The 18,218-nt window shown below is 42.7% G+C and overlaps 1 protein-coding gene across 3 annotated transcripts in view; it reads right to left on the bottom strand.

Moving 5' to 3' along the window:
• Nucleotides 1-9,554: 9,554 nt before the first annotated feature.
• LOC147613070 (putative glucose-6-phosphate 1-epimerase) overlaps nt 9,555-18,218 on the bottom strand; it is a 36,977-nt gene continuing 28,313 nt past the window's right edge. For all 3 annotated transcript variants that reach the window (XM_086782368.1, XM_086782369.1, XM_086782370.1), the window contains exons 7-9: nt 10,995-11,097; nt 10,762-10,861; nt 9,555-10,253 (exon numbers count right to left, since the gene is read on the bottom strand). In XM_086782368.1, the coding sequence (XP_086638494.1) occupies nt 10,042-10,253; nt 10,762-10,861; nt 10,995-11,097 (415 nt within the window). In that variant the 3' untranslated portion in view covers nt 9,555-10,041. The remainder of the gene's footprint in view (nt 10,254-10,761; nt 10,862-10,994; nt 11,098-18,218) is intronic.

The raw sequence follows: 18,218 nt of genomic DNA, 5'->3' as shown, positions 1-18,218 counted from the left end.
TTAACCCATTCTGGGATTAATACATGCCGCCACTAATATTTTACATTAAAGAGCAAAGACGGACACACCAAAAGGATGTGTATGATCAAGCTATGGAACAACGATGTCCAAATCAACAACTTGTATGGGTATTTGTAATGGTTTGATGAAAAACTTATGGCGAACATGTGGTAGCAAGCTAGGCCTATGAATGTACTTCATTATGAGATTAAACATTGTTTAAGAAATGGGCCACTTATGAGCCTTGGATGTTGATTAGCCATATTTTATGTGTCTGTGAATACTTATGGCCTTGTATATAAGTCAGTTTTCTCTCATAATATAACACACTCTTCCATTGTACAACTGAGTCTTTCTCTACTCTATCCTTATACTTATGTAGCTACCATAGGTGTATGTGAGAGGAGTGTTACCTAATGTATTACAACGGAGCTGTTGTGACAACACATCGGGAGGAGTACAACAATGTAAATCTCTATGAAGAACAAAGGGTTGCACCCATTGTGGCACATTGGTAAGCTCCCATGACATGTTTTTCTTATTCTTGTTTTCTCTTGTGAATATCGTTTAGCAGAGATCAAAATGGGCCATAACATCGTTGGAAACTAGAGGCATGACGTACCACCAAGCCCTAAATTCACTAATTGTCTTTGTGAACTAAGAGCCCATACGAGAAGCGAGGAGAGGATGAGCCATGCCACATTTAGCACTCTCCTACCATAACTAAAACAAAGCAAGGATTGCTAAAAGTGGACAAGAACAAGTTGGGACACTATTTCAAAAGCGATGAAATCAATATTGTGTGCCACCTGTCATTTATAAAGGGAAGTAAGTCACTACAATCTTGAATGGTGGTGTTAGAATAATCACCAAGGCTACTGGGAGACATGAGGAAGCCCACATAGGCACATACATGCACTAGTCTCGTGGTAAAGCTTGGTGAGGGAACACAACTAATCACCAATTCTACTGGGAGACATGAGGGAGCCCGCCACTTATAGGCATGTATAGGCACTAGGTTCATGCGTAAACTTGGAGACAGGAACACAACTAACCATGCATCCTTCAAGATGTAACGCTTGGTGATGGGAACATTGCTAACCATGCATCGTTCAAGATGTAAAAAACTTCCACAACACATTTGTGGTGATAGACTTTGAGAGAAAAGGATCGTACACCATGATCCTTGGAAGACCTTATATGAGAGATGCAAGGCTATTTCATGATTGGGAAACGAATCACCTTACATATGCAAAGGTGGTTAGAAGGCCTTGAAAATAAACTTAAAATCGCATAAGCCTCATTGAATGGATCGAGGAGTTCTCATAGAGATGAGTCTAATACAACCGAGCTCTTTGGTCTCAACACATCTATAGATCTTGCAAAAAGTTATTGGATACTGAAGATGAGGACCCAAACCATGAGCCGCTTCTGGTCCAATCACTCCTGAAGAATGGACTCGTGTTTTGACAACCATGGACACTCTCCCATAATAGAATATTGGAAAAAGGTTTGCAAGAATGGACGGGATGAGATAATATCCATGTTCATGCTAAGTGCTTCATGCTAAGTGTAGCATCCCTTTTGGAAGCTAAACGCGACTTTGAACTAGGGATAGCTAGTGACTCATCTAGCAAATATTTATCAACTTCTGCATTTTCCACACACACATCCGACTTGGAAAGATGAAACCACACAATAAGTGTAGAAGCTTTTTCTCCCCATAGATGAAAACCTTCATTAGCTTTGCTACCTTGAGGCCGTTGACTCACATGAGACCTAAACTAAATATTGGGAAATAGGCTAAGATAATGGCCATAAAGGAGTCTAGTAGCTCCGAGCAAGCCAAGATCTTCTGAGTTAGTGGATGCAAAAGATCAAGGTAGAGGTAAATAAAGAAGCCAAGCTCAAAGAGATCTTGAGGCAAGTGCCTACGTACTCTAAGTCCTATAACATTATGGACATAATAGTACACAATGAGAGGGCCCAAAGAAGCCTGAGCGGAGAGCCTCACACCTCTTATGAAAACCCCACCGAGGTCAAGGAAGTAAAGCTGGCTAGCCCTGACAAAGAACCTAAGTCAATATTCATTGCCAAAGATGTGAACCCTAAGCAAGAAGGAGAATTAATAGCTCTTCTCAAGGAGTTTCAATATGTTTTCACACAGAAGTATGCATACATGGTGATTCCTCCAAAAGTGGTGACACACACAAAATCATCAAAGGAGAGAGAGCCCCCAAGTATGGACAAATGGGAAAATAAGAGTTGGATTTCATTGATGTGAGATTTGAGATTGATCATACTATTTCACCGATATATTGATCATTCCTAAAAATGATGAAAGTTTCAATTAACCTCAAAAAAATCAATTCCGCCTCAGTTTGCGATCACTATCGCCTTCACATGCTAACTATGTGTTGAGAGTTAGAGAAGAATCTTATAGCTTCTCAAAGGGATTCTCAGGAGGCTACAACTAGGTGATAATCGATCCAACAGATCAATATGTGCTTGACTAGTTTAGGTGGCACAACTTTCATGTTTGTGTACTTCTCAAAGGGATTCTCAGGAGGCTACAACTAGGTGATAATCGATCCAACAGATCAATATGTGCTTGACTAGTTTAGGTGGCACAACTTTCATGTTTGTGTACTTCCCTACGTAGCAATCTTGGACCTTCGTGTTGAAATTGATCAATTCTTTCTCCTCTTTTCGTGAGCCAAATCCTTTTATATACACAAGCTTCAGATAATTGGAAGTTCCTAGGTTAACTTCCTTGACTTTAGCTAGCGGGCCCATCATAATGTTAATTGATGAGGCCCATCATAAGATGTTCTAGGCTTGTTGTTAGAGGTTATTGTAGCTTTCTCATTCACACCATGACTAACTTAACCTTTGGGCAACCAATGGCTAACAAAGGGTAAATTTGGATCCAAAGATTTGAATTTTTCCTGCTAAGGCTACTTTACATCCACTTGAGATTAAGGAAAATAATTAGAGAAGAGCTTATTCCTAAAGACAATGTATCAAACTACTAAGGATCTTCCTACTAGAGGAGAATTGCACGAGGATGATTGATTAGCACACATCATATTGTGATTTCCTAGAGAGAGTACTGAATCTAATTGACACTAGTAGAGAAGAATGGAAGATGCTCCATTCAATGAAGAGTGTGGGGAGGAGAAAGTAATTGTTTCTTCCACATTATCTGATGGTTTTGTGAACATTGCCAGAGGGATATTTGGATACCCACCATATGCGGAACAAAAGGCTCAATATGCTAACATGGGTCAAGAAATGAGCAAAGGTCAAAGAACCCTAATAACAAGGGCTAGTACACAAACAATACCCCCTTAGAGGAGTCAGCATAGAGAGGAACCTTTGCCAGGCAAAAACAAGCAAATAACTTACACACCTAGGTTTTGACAAAGAGACATTGAAGGTGCACAAACAACACCCCCCTCATAGTTAGTGCAAAGGGAAACCTTTGCCATGCAAAAGGAGCAAAAAACTTACATTTGTAGGTTTGGGAGAGACACTAAGAGCGCAACCCCTCAAAACAATAATTCAAAAAGAACTGGATGTGTTAAGGGTACTAGATAAACAAAGAACCTTTGGGAGGGCATAATCCCTCAAAACAAGAATACAAATGTGGGTGACAAAAGACCCTAAGGCATGAGCCCAAGTTGTTGCTTGGCAAAGAGAATGCCACCCTAGAGCCCATTCAGGAAAATTGCAATGAGGGGTGGGAGAAACAACTACCCTTCTAGATATGAACAAGCCCAACACAACGAAGGCTGATGAAACCAAAGACCCAAATTTCTTGCCTGCATGCAGTCAGCACTAATGCAAAGTCCTTTCTCTAATTAGGATATAAAGGATATACTGGCTTGTAGGGATGGTAGACCCCAATCAAGGAGTCAACACAAGAAGGGGAAGAGGAAGAACAATAATCACCAATGCTCATAGGTATAATCCCATAAAGCCATATTCTATATCTAAGGCTAATCTTATGCAAAGCTTTGATAGAGGATATGGGAATTTGTTAACCCTTGCTTGGAGACCTCTTAGCTCGATGCTGCGTCACTCCATCATTTTCACCTCTTTTGACCATGGGTGTCAAAAAATCAAATTCACATATAATGTATTATTTTATGTGCACGAACACCACTTGTATATGAAAGGCATACCATGGGATAACTTAATTAAGGATACAAGTGAGTATAAAGTTTGCACTAGTGTAACCGGTCTAGGAGGCCTAGGACCTAGATTTTAGCTTTGGCCACCTAAATGGTGTAAACCCTAAAAACCAAGGAGATAAGGCAAAATTTATCCCTCTCTCTTGTATTCTCCTATGATAAGCAATTGAGTGCTCTTCGTCTCTACTCTCTTCTTCTTGCCTATCACTTGCCTTGCTTGCTTGGAGCTCTAGTGTGCTTATATACACATGTGTGTCTGTGTCAGTGAGAGATCAAGCTGCGAGGAGGGTGGAGCTTCTCTTGTGCACGATGGTAACACGGTGGTCAAGCTCTCGTGTGCTCCATCGATGATGCTTTCCACGAGAATCGAGGAATCCGAGCATTTATGAGGTAAGTGACATTCCGCCGACTGTGTATTGTAGGCAAATGCCATGTATATTGACTGCCTAGTTGAGCTCTTGTGTGCTCCTGACGAAAGTTTAAAATTTCCCCACAACATTGGTAGGGTACCTACACCTTTCCTGTGGCATTAGGGACACCCATAATTGGCACGCCTGCTAGGGAATAGCTCCATCGCTTAGCCACCATTTCATCTTGAATTCCTGTGTGTTGTTTCTATCTTAAACAATAACGAGGTTATGTTAACAACAAAACATTAGAGTAGGAAAATCAATTCTATTTGTGGAATTTTATGCTCATTTGTGCATTTTGTATGATTCTTGCTATTGTTATTTTGCTTCTTGTAGAACCTGGGTCGGCATGAACATAGGTCGGCCACATTGACCAACCAATGACCAACTGATCATTTCATCCGATTGTTACCAGTCCACCCTTAGCTCGATACCTTCTTCACTCAATACCTTCTTCGAGGACTCGGTTCAGTGTGGTGCAAGGTCTAAGACTCGTAGGTAGTAACACTTCCTTTGATCTTGGATCAATGGAAGGGCTACAAGACCTAGGGAGAGAAAACCTCGCTCAAACAACGAATGCAAGACCAACCACTATCTTGATTGACCACATGACCAATTGCTTGAGGGGTTTGGCTTCGGCTCCAGCCTTTGGACGTTCCCATGCAGAGTATCAAACTAGTGATGAAGGAGTTGAGGTCACAACTCCAAATCTCCACCCAATGTAGGCTTGTCACATACAAACCCCATGATGCACGTAGAGATTTCTTTCCACACGAAACCTATTGTGAACGGCAACCCATCACCTGTTGAACTAAACCCTGCAAAGATCTTATTGCCAGATGGCAGGACAATAGAGGAAGTGCAAGAAGTAGAGGCCCTAATACGAGCTGCTAGAGCGAAAGAGGAAGAAACTCTACATCAAGCCCATCAGAGATTGGCGGCCCAAACTGCACCAGTTGCCTGGGCTACCCAAACCGAACATCTATTCTATGTTCATGGTACCCTAGAAGATACTAGACACAGTTCGTATCCAAAACGGGTCTAGGCATAAGATTCTCATATATACTATTGAAGACTAAGAATTTACAATTTGATGCGACTCATGAAGCCCTAACGGACCTAGATATGGGCCTCATTTGTGCTCTCTCAGTTGGGATGAAATTAAGCAAGCTACCTCTACTACCATGGACAAGAAAGAGCATCTTCGGATGGTCGTGGATTGTATTCATGCTATGGTGGAGCAAGAGACACTAAGACATGGAATCATCAAACCCTCTTGACATCGTGTGACACAGATTGGGACAAGAAATGCACAAGTTTCTACCCTAAGCGAGATGGAGATACCACCGTCGATAAGCTCGACTGATGCCACATATGTAGTGACACTTGGCTACACTATAGACCAAGCTCCAATTTCCATTCCATAAGGTTATATATGAATCCAAGAACATGTGAGCAACCGTAGAGATGTGCCTACACAAGATATACTGTTAGCATCATTTCAGACCCTTTGGTGCTGAGTACTACACCACTTATCACAACACCCATGACCAACCCCCACAATGTTACCTATTAGTCTCATGCCCTCAGTTACAACTATGGCAACCACATTTGTTACCTATTAGTCTCATGCCCTCGGTCACAACTGTGGCAACCACAGTCGTTTGCAATCCCTATGGTCATTGTTCCAGGCCTAGTTAACATATCCATATCACCTACCATGGCCACTGGAGGAGCCTTTACCCCATATCCTCCATTTAACGCATCTCCCTCTACTCTGCCACATTGCCACAAATTCACCCAAGACCAAGGGCGATATCTTTGCAAATAACTAGACCTTTGGCACCATTAGCCCATATTTCATCATAGCACCCATTGGAGCTTCTGTACAACTCTCCGCTTGTTGCTCATGTTATTAGACTATGTATGACCCTCCACTTATTCGACTCATGTCACTCCACCAAGATTCATTCCACTACGCCCGCAAGCAGCAATTCTCTTCACGCACCTACTGTACCAATTGCTTCAACAACTGCACTACCAACCAATCCCCTTTGCATAAGCATCGGGGAGACCGAGCGTATAGCACCTATCATGAGAGAACGGATAGAGTAGCTCTGGAAAGATTGCACAGATTGTGAAGCTCACGCATAAGTTTAACGAAGAGGGCGATCCTAGAAGACACCTCAAAATTTTTTGATCAAGTTTGTGTTACCCTAGGCAAGAGATGAATTTTTTCATACGAAGGGAGTCAAAGTTTTAGATTCTAAGTTTGTTGCATTAGTAGACCCAACAGTTGTAGCATCACAACTACAAAACCTATAGTTGAAGGTAGTACTTTAGCGGAAATAACTTGCTCACTTCTTGAAGGCTCTGTAAGAGGAAATGAAGACCAACAAAGCTCCTCATAATAATCGCATGCATCCAAAGAGAGAGCTTCAATGGTGTTCAATCTTTCTTCAAGAAATACCACAAGCAAATGTCCAATTCTAAGAGCTCATTTACAACGGTAACTGTGGCTTCTATGGACACTATAGTCACGAAGCTCGAGATTGTTGAGCTTGTCTTAGGTTATTGCTAATATATAGTTAGCCCATAGCTAGCCTTGCCAATACCACCACAAGTATTAGCCCTAGTACCTACCACAATAAATCAAGCCATTGTTGGGCATCCCACACAACAACTTGTATTCGAGAGCCTGAACAATGCGTCTAACCAACATAGCATTATCTCCAGCAGTTTTAGGACCTAGCACCGCCAAGGGTTAATGTTGAACCCATCACACACTTCTTCGAGGACCCCACGGAACTTCACCTTGACTATTACGTACTTGATGATTGAGAGGGGAGGAGTCAAGCCATTTTACTACCTTACCACTATAGGAAGGAGCTAGGATATAAATGCTATAACAACCACAAGAAAGACATACAGATTCTCCGGGGTGTGTGACAAGTAGAGATATATTTTCCTGTAGGTTTTTTTTCTCATGAACTTTTAGAAATATCTATGGTTGTATTTTTCTCGTAGATGCAACAAATGGGAAGATATGAATTTCAAAGAGAGAGTAGAAGCATTAGTTGAGGCGATGAATAGGAAGTAGGCACTGATTGTGTGTCTAGACCTCTATTTTCAACCCTACAACCTTGCAACAAAGAAGCTTCTTGGCATGTACAAATCTAGGCCGTGCAAAGCCTTAGCTCATTCGACAAAGAGGCACTAGCTGTGCAAGTGAGCGAATAGTACCATCTTGAGCTTGACAACAGTTGGAGCATCCTCTTCTGGCGGCCACCAAACGTAACCATTTCAGAGTTAGGTTGAAGGCCATCAAGGGTTTTGACAAGTTCTATGAGAGTTTGTTTGGTGGAATGGTCTCTGAGATTTATCGAACCATGTCACCCTCCTTTAAAGCGTTGTTACCATTCTCTCCGGGTACCATTAAATCGCACGTCCTAGCAATCTTAGGACTTTTTGAAGAGAGGAGAGGGGGAGATTAAAGACCTCCTCTGGCACACCCAAGATAGCAATTCACCAATGTGTGTGTATAATATATATATATATATATATATATATATATATATATATAGAGAGAGAGAGAGAGAGAGAGAGAGAGTCACTCGCAGGCACGCTAGTAGTGTACAGAGATATGTTTATGCATATATACACGTACAGCCGTAGTTTACTTTACTCCCTAGTTTACTTCAGATTAACAACCGTAAACCTTAGCCTAGTTTACTACCGACCTCGTTTCGTAGCGCACTCCAGCAACTAACCGCCACCGTGAACCTACGCCGGCCACCGACTTTTGAGCCACCCTGGTTTACTGGCTTTTCCTAGTTTATCCCAACGCTAGGAATTTCCAAAATGGCCCACGGCCACCACCATCCGTCTCTCCCTAGTTTGACATCCGATGGGTAAAAAATGGCGGCGGCTCACAAAATGGTTTGTGAGCATTGATATCCTACAATGGCACATTCGTTTATTCCGTTGTAGCCAACAAGGTCATCACAACTATCTTCATATCCACACCCTTCTTTTAAGACCTTCACTATACCCTTATCACGCTCAAGTCCCATTGCTTGTTTTTTTATACCTCTCATGGCCACACATGCATTGATAGCCATGTTGGATTTCATGTCACAAAGGCGTTCAATATCAAGCGCACCAAGACATTCACATTATATGCATTCACATACTTTACGGTAAGGCCTTTATATCACACCCTACACAATCAAGCACACCAAGACATTCTCACACGCACACACTCCATAATAAAATCTGCTTGTTTCCCAATCTTTTAAGCAGATATAATAACAGAAAAAGTTAGATGGCATTCTCTGGCGTCCTCGTCATTCCCCGTACCTATAAAGACCAGAGTCCACAAGCCACTATCAAGCCACTATCAGCACGCCATGGCGAAGATGAACTGCAGACCATGACCAAATTCTGATCATGGCAAGCTTCTGAATCTTGCACAGAGAGAGAGAGAGAGAGAGAGAGAGAGAGAGAGAGTGTGCGGGCGCTACCATGGCACAAATTTCAGATTTCCACACCTTACAGCAACAAAGAAACACACAAGATCAGTAAAGCCGATCTTGTTTTCAAAGATGATAATTATTTTCACCATTAAAGATGGGAAGAACGGACTCAAATGCTTACTGGGGAAACGTGACCTGCAGTGTCCAATTAGCTCGTCTACCAAGCCCAACACCATACCCAGACAACCTAGCTGCTGGTCGTAGCAAAACCTAAAATGACCATAGTTTTCATCATATTTCAATTATGATCACACCCAAACCTTCTCAGATTGTCCCAATTAGCTGCTGCTAGGTATCAAGCCCGTACCTTTTCCCATGATCCCAAATTAACTTCGCTATCAGCTTTTACTGAACTGATGCAATGAATGAAGAACTCACACAAAACTTTAAACGTTCACAATAGACACTGCTAATTTGTTAAGGTAATCTCAGCCATTAATTCACTGAAAATGTACATTCCCCATCACCAGTCAGGACTCTTCGAATTTAGGCTCCAAAAAGGCGAGCTGTAACTGGTTTCTGCACTTCCCAACATTTCGACACGTCAGAAGGACAAAAATGGTCATATTCTCTGGAGAAAGTGAAGGCTGGGGAATCTCCATTCATATGAAATCAAATTTTTGCATAAGCCTAATTTAACACATTTTGATGGAGAGCGTTAAGCTTGTGCTGTAAGACTTGTACAGGTAAGTTTGATGCTTAGCCCGTCTGAACCCAAAGACCAAACATGTCCCCATCCTCTGAATTGACAGCCTTTCATTCCAAAGCCTAACAGCACATCACCTGGGGAGAGCTGCTATGTCACATGGACAAGCTACAGCAGCGTCAAACCTGGAGTTCTAGGTTGATAGTGTAGACTCAATGAAAAAAAAAATAGCACCCGAGTTTCTGCAAAACTGTTTATCCATTCAGCACTTTGTGAGGATCAAGTTGCCCACTGCAATAACTGGATGAGACAGCTGTTATATCCTGCCGCCCTTTCCACTCCTCTCCTGGCTTAAGCGTAATGGGTTTTTCTACAGCTGCTGCCTCAACACAAACCATTCTTTTGTAGTCATCATCACTGAGATCAGGTATTGTTCTTGACTTCTTATCCCAGGGATTCCAGACCACTGCAACGGACACAAACAAAATTGGAATCAGTCACTTGGCATGCAACAATCACACCATCACACGCTGTGTATGACTTTAATCCTCGTATCACAAAAGGAAGAATCTATTTTAAAGACCCGACGATGTTCAATTACAATGCTCACAAGAACCCACCGATATATTGTAGCATCATGGCTAAAAAAAATGCTACACAGCAACCAAATCAGAACAAGAGCTACAAATAAGCAGTTCCGTTGTTCAGCAATTCTATTTTAAAGACCCGACGATGTTCAATTACAATGCTCACAAGAACCCACCGATATATTGTAGCATCATGGGAAAAAAAAATGCTACACAGCAACCAAATCAGAACAACAGCTACAAATAAGCAGTTCCGTTGTTCAGCAATTCTACGTTAAGCACAAGCATGCAGCGGAATGGGTTACAACTCTGGTATGAAGTCACTTCAACCAGGTCTTTTCATAGTAACCAGATACAATTAAAAATTTGTTACACAGCGACAAATACCTGCATCAGAAAGCCCTTCTTTCCGCAGTACAAATGTCCTCTTCTTTTCATGATCTATGATGGCAATTTTTGTAGGTGTGCTAAGATAAACCCTGTCCACCTGTAAACAAGCGGAAATTGACAAGACAGCTGATAGAGCAATCAACACAACCAGATAAAGCATACAATGAGCAACTTGCTCAGACAAGAATACCAATGGATTCAAGAACTGACTTAACTCAATAACCATTTACCTCTGCATCAAATGTGATTGCATCCCCCTGCTCTGTGAAACGCTCTCTGTTCTGAAGATTGTCAAGATAATCCAGAGTTTCCAAACCTTCAACCCGAACCTCACTAGACAAAATTTGCAGTTACGAAGATTATTTATGTCCCTGACAAGGTCCAATTCTAGGCGTAAAAATATCAAGAATGAAAATAAGAATACCTCAAAAACGAAAGCAAGAAATATGAATCATATGATATATCTCCTATATAAAGACAGCTGGCGGGTCTATCTTGCAGATCAAGGTAAGGTCTCCAGAGAGGCCATATACAAGGACAAGAGTTAAGAGGTTCGCATTACAGAAATGGAAATTGATGGTGGTCTCGGTTGGTGAAAGATGTAGCAGCTGCCATGGAATCCTCTGGAAGGGGAAGGACCAGAGTGGCACTCTCAGCTACCACATGGAAAAACAGGCGTTAACCAGAGAGGCAAGAGCTGGGAGAAAGAGAAAAGAGAAGGGCAGCCGGGCTAAACAGAAAACCTAAGGCGGGTAAAAAAACTCAAATCTTGACACAAAAAAGGAGGGGAGAGGGGGGCAGTTTTGAAACAAAGGCAAGCAAAGGGCACAGGGCAATAACACGGATGGGTCAAGGGGCCAACAGCAGAGACAAGGTGAGGGTAAGCAATGGGGACGAAGAGGGGAGGCACAGCAGAAAACTGGGAACGGGCAATGTGCTGGGTTTTTTTTTTTTTTTTTTGTGGAGGGGGGCTCTCCTCTCCTGGCTATCTCTATAGCTCTGGCCGAATCTGCAACCTCTTGCAAGCCCCCTAGTCAGTGAACAGATGCGCATCCTTGACACAATTCCTCAGCGATGGGTGTGAAGTTCCTTGGCAATGCGCACTGTGACACAACTCACTTGTATGTACACTATGTTCACAGGGCTGGCATGTGGGAGGAGTCAGGCAGCATGCACAGGGCTGTGGGCAGCAGATTGGCCAGCATAGGTGCACATGGCAGTCTGCCATTGGCTCGGGCAGACGACCAACAGAGATAACAATCGGACCACTTGCACAGGTCATGGGGGCAGCGTTAAGGAGTCAACAGGCAGAACCTGGCAGGTTGGGCAGCCCACTAGTGGAAAACGTAGCATTTAATGCTGGTCGTGGACATTACAAACAGGCTGACAGCGTTTTAACTGGCCGATCAGCATTGGAAGTGCATAATATATATATATATATATATATATATATGGGAGCATGGGAAAACTGTCATCTCCATCTGCATTTCTCAGTGATTGAAGCCTAGAGAGCGACTCTCTAGCGCAAGAGCTGGTCCATGAGATTCTTCAGCAGAGCTACAGGCTGGATCATGGTCAATGTCATCAGTCATCTCTTGTACTTGAAATTCAGCTGTAACACTTCTTTCTTGTACATATAACAAATCAGTATTTAGGGCTATTGTGAGTGCTGTATTTGATTCCACTGCTATCTCTTATCTCGTTACTCTCAAACCCTAGCACATTGGCACAAGAGTCTCTACAATTGGTATCAGAGCCTAGGAAACCACCAACAAATTTTTTTCTTTTCATCACCTGGGTGCAGCTTCACTCCAGGGTCTAAAAGCAAGTATGGAGGCCATGTCTAACCGTCTTGACAGGATACAGATGGCACCCCGAGCACCTTTGCCACCTGCTGAGGCTCGTGCTTCTTTGCTAGGGTGCACAACGATTCCAAGGACGAAGTGGTGAAACTTCCCAGAGGACTCCTTTGGATGCAGGTAGGGATGTACCAGACGAGCTTCGCTCTCTTGTTGCCACCTACATGGCAGCCATCTCACGGGTCCAATTGGTGACTTCTTTCCAGTCCATCTTCTGTTGAACTTGGGTGGCTTTAGAGGCTTCACTCTTGTGAGGCATGGAGGAAGATCTTGGGAAACCAACTGTACACCAACATCAAGCCAGGGAAGGCAATTGGGTACTTTTCCGGGAGTTCGGTGGGGAGAGACTCCGAGAAGGAGACTGTCGGTGACGTGAATGACCTCCCTTGCCGACTATGCGTAGGTGTAGAATGACGACCACCAGGCCGGGGTTAAGAAAATTGTCAACTTCATTTGGTACGTGTGGCATTGACAATTGCCGCTCTCTTGTGGCGGGACATGAATAAGAGGAAATTTCCAGCGAGATCTCTGCGGGAGTGTGTTCACCATTGTCGTCTGCAATGTCCAAAGCATATTGCTTTTGCAAAAATCAAATCTCATCACGGGATCTAATCACCTCTAATACCCAAAAAGTATCAAAACTCACCTGAATAACTTCTTCTTAAGAAGCATCTTTATCTCATGAATGTTATCATCGTTGTCACATGTGACAATCAAGTCATCAACATAGATGACCGCTGGCACAATTCCCTTGTCAATCTTTTCCCACAGAAAGTGAGAAATCAACATTGAATATATGAAATCCAATAGTGACAAGACACTCCCCGAGCTTGTCTGACAATGATCTAAATGTCTGTTTCAAGCCATAAAAGGCTTCGTGTAACCTGCAAAAAAATCAAGTGTACATGATCCTAATACCCTGATAGCTACGCACCATGTAAACTTCTCCCTGTAAGTCAGCATGTAAAAATGCTTTCTTTACATCCATATGTTGTAAAGACTATACCTTAGCCACAACTATAGCAATGATTGCACGGTTGCCATCCTAGCAACCGAACTGAATGGCTTCTGCACCATTTGGTCTATTTCCATTTTTGGAGCCGCACATGCATTTATGCCTGCATGCATAAATTTGTTTTTGCATGTCTTATTTGCGTGTGTCTACCTGTTATGCCATGCCAGTACACTGGACGGGGACGCCCCCAGTATGTCGTAGAGTGCTGGTTTGTTGACTTGGTGGTGTGGCGTGTGAACAGGTGGTAAGTATTTTCATTTTGGCCTTTTAAAAGGTAAAATCCATTAACTAGAGTAAACCTTATTACTTATAAGGTATTGTGTTCACACCCATTTTAAATAGGGGCTGGACATTTGCTTTTGGGGGGGGGGGGGGCAAAGTAATAAGTTGATTAAAGGTTTTATAACCTTTTGAAAAAAGCCTTACATAGGACTTTTTTTGGGAAAATACCCACGTGGGAGGGTTGGTGGCTCTTCTTGCCTTCTTCACGCCTAGCTGTACCCGCCTCCTTCACACCAAACTGCATCCGCCGCCTCCACGCCTGGCTGTACCCGCATGTTGTACTTGGTGTACTTGCTGCCCCTGATGTACCTGGCTGAACCCGCATGTTATACTTGGTGTACCTGCTGCCCCTGATGTACCTGGCTGTATCTGCCTGTAGTACTTGGTGTACCTGCTACTTGGTTGTACCTAGTTGTACCCGTCTGTAGTACTTGGTGTACCTGCTGAACCCACTGTACCAGCTGTACAAATAGTACTTGTTGTACTTGCACGTATGAAGCATTTAATGTACTTGGTGTATCTGCTGCTGCAAAGTACAAAACCCGAATATTAATTGGCTGGCTATACCCGCACACGTGAAGTTCCTGACGTGCTTGATTGTACCTGCTACAAATTGTACCGGTTGTATCTAGATTGTACTCACCGTACCAGGTGCTCTCAATTTTTCTCATTTGTGTAAATCTGAAATTTGCTAATTTAAATTCAGAGAATGATTTAAGTTGTGTAGTGCAAGAGCATGGCATGTATATGCTAACCATGTTCAGGAAATTCTTCCTGGTGTGGCTAGTATATTTCCTTGTGTGGTGTTGTTAACCGCGCTCTCAGAGCTTCTGAGAGCAAGTGAAGGTTTGACTCACCAGGGAATTTGGGAGCAAAGCATCATTGGGGAGAACCAGGCCACGTTCCCTCCGCGGTGTATTCCTTGGCCTGCGTTAGTACGGGCGTGACTGCTGGTGCACAGTCTCGCTAGACCAGTGAAAGGCACGTGTGCACACAGTGAAGGTGGGAATGAGCCTATGATTTGGGGCTACTCCAACCAACACCTCTTCATCGACTTGAACAAGTTTTATTTGGTTGTTTTCACTCCCTTGTGGAGAAATCTGGCCTATCAGGCCCGTGACACTTGTACAAATATAAAAACTCCAAGAAATACAAAAAGTATTGAGAGGGGGGCCGGCCCTTTCCGGCCCCAATGCTGGTGTCATTTGTATTTCTAGTATTTGTGTTGTTGATGTTGTTTCCATTGTTTAATAACAGTTAAATTAAGTGTTCTAAATATGTGTATATTGTCGTCCGATCTGTAGGCCTCCTGTAGGAAGCGGTCACAGCTCCTCATAGTCAACGCCATATTTCTGTGCATACCCAAGGCAACCAATCTTGCCTTGTACTTGCTAATAGAATCATCTCAATTATGCTTCACCCACTTACATCCAATTGCTTTCTTTTCCTCAGGCAAAGGCACCAAATCCCATGTCTCATTAGCTTCTTACACAACCACCTCTTCATCCATGGCATTTTCCCAATGCTTATTTCTAAGTGCCTCCTTAAAACATATGGGCTCTACCTCTTGTATAGCTTTGACCATATATGCATAATGATCTACTCTTGTATAGCTTTGACCATATATGCATAATGATCTACTCTATATCCATCATATTTTTACGTATCCACTAGATATTTGACTCTAGTAGACCTGTGTACACCTCGATCACTGTGAGGAGTTCTCAACACTACTTACACCAGGTGTAACAACTGTCGGGATCCCAAACTTCTCATCAAGACTCTGTTCTGAGCCACTATCTCCATCAATAAAGGAGTGACCAGTTGAAACATCAAGAATTATAAAAGATTGATCGATCTTTTCTTTTCCCTTGTGTGATACATGTTAACTTGCTGAATTTGCAAAACATGGAGTACCACCATATGACACAATAAAATACCTAACATTCTACCTAAACCACAATAGACCGTTGCTAGAGAACTCTCTTGGTCTACTAAGTGTGTGTGATTGATGTTTAGCATTTAAGCCACCCACCTCATTCTTTGCTTCAGCCTCTATAGAATCCTTCACTAGCATATACCAGGTACTCATCTCATCAATCACAACATCCCTGCTTACTCGCATCTCACGCGTAGTGGGATTATAGTATCTATAACCTTGTCGCTTAAGGGAATAACCAATGAATATACATTTTTCTATCTTGGGATTCAACTTACTTCTCACCTCAGCTAGTACATGTACATCTACACGAAGGATTTTTGTCAGTAGAGATGTGGTATTTGCTGAAAATTCAGAACAGCCCATAAACAGCTTGTATAAAAGCAATGATACACGCTTACAGGACATGTTTGATGGACTTTTACCCATTGCAATTAGGGGGGATTCAGATCAGCCAGCCCCTACACAAGAAAATCCTCATGTAGAACATGTGGAACAGCCAGCCATTCAGTCCTCTTCTATGGAAGAAGTGGAAGATCTTGTCAGGGAAGAGCAAACAGCCATAGACACAGCCAAGTCAGTGCCAAGATGGTTGCTGAAAACTTTGCAAGAAAGCAAACTTGCAGCTCCTCTCACAGGTAGAACAAGGGCTAGTTCCAGCCATGCTTTGAATGTACATCGTGGGGAGTCTGCATTCGCAATGGGTGGTCTCTTTGATTCAGAAGAGCCTTCTTCTTATGAAGAAGCACATGAGAATGAGCATTGGTTGCAAGCTATGCAAGCTGAAATTTCTTCTCTCATGAAGAACAATACATGGGATCTTGTGGAATTGCCTAAAGGCAAGCATGTAATTGGAACAAAGTGGGTGTACAAAGTCAAAAGAAACTCTGATGGTACTATTGACAGGTACAAAGCAAGACTTGTGGCTAAAGGCTACTCCTAGAAAAAGGGAATAGATTATGAAGAGACTTTTGCTCCTACTTCGAGAATGACCACAATAAGATCAGTGATTGCATTGGCTGCCCATAAAGGATGGAAAGTGCATCAATTGGACATCAAAACTACATTCTTAAATGGGGATTTACAGGAGGAAGTATATGTAAATCAGCCCATTGGTTTTGTAGTTCCTGGTGAGGAACATAAAGTATGCAGGTTGCACAAAGCATTGTATGGGTTAAAGCAAGCTCCAAGAGCTTAGTATGATAAGATACATGCTCATCTAACCAGCCAAGGTTATGAGAATAGTCCAGCTGAAAGCACATTGTATGTGAAGAAAACCGATGCCGATATTCTCATAGTCATCTTGTATGTAGATGACATGCTCATTACAAGTACAAGCAAAGCACAAATTTCAGATTTCAAAGCTGATTTGAAGGCTGAATTTGATATGTCAGATTTGGGGCCTTTACACTACTATCTCGGCATACAATTTATGCATACAGATGATGGCATTGTTATGCAGCAAACTAAGTACATAAAAAGTTTGCTAAAAAGGTTTCACATGGATGAATGTAAGCCCATTTCTACTCCGGTAGAACCAGGTGTACGGCTTACTATGCATGATATTGGAGAGCCTTTTGAGGCCGGCATTTACAGCCACGCAGTAGGATGCCTCATTTACTTGTGTAACACGAGGCCAGACATATCTTTTGGGGTGTCTTTGTTGAGTAAATTCATGCATAGCCCAGGCACAAAGCTTTGGCAAGCAGTCAAACACATTTTTCGATATCTTAAGGGTACCCTGGATCTTGGTTTGTTCTATCCCAGGGGGGGCAGCTTGCAGCTTTATGCATACAGTGATTCAGATTGGGCCGGTGATTATGATACCAGGCAATCCACCAGTGGGAATTGTTTTTTTCTTGGCAGCTCATGCATATCTTGGTTGAGTAAAAAGCAACCCACTGTTGCTACATCTACTTGTGAGGCTGAGTACAGGGCAATCCTTACAGCTACAGTAGATTGTGTATGGTTGAGGAGACTATTGGCTGATCTTCGTGAGTGTCAACAGACACCCACTACCATTCGCCAGAGTGCTATGGCCGTGGCACGAAATCCAGTATTTCATGCACGTACCAAGCACATAGAGATTCATTATCACTATGTCAGAGAGAGGCTACATGCAGGGGAGATCAGTTTATCTTATTGCCCTACACAGGATAATGTTGCAGATCTATTCACAAAGGCTTTACCTCGAGAAAAGTTTGAAGCTTTCCGCAAAGCTTTGGGCTTACTCATACAGAGAGTGATCTGCTACCTTGTACAGGTTCACACTTCCACTACAGGGGGGATTTGTAGGCATATGCTCACTTATGGTAGTGCTATGTGTGAACAGGGCTTAACCAAGGGCACTTTTTCCCAT

This window comes from Cibotium barometz, chromosome 44 (assembly GCF_041138505.1).
Source record: "Cibotium barometz isolate CiBa-2024 chromosome 44, ASM4113850v1, whole genome shotgun sequence".
NCBI lineage: Eukaryota > Viridiplantae > Streptophyta > Polypodiopsida > Cyatheales > Cibotiaceae > Cibotium > Cibotium barometz.
The sequence above is the reverse complement of the archived record's forward strand: the minus strand, read 5'-3'. Positions and strand labels throughout refer to the sequence as shown.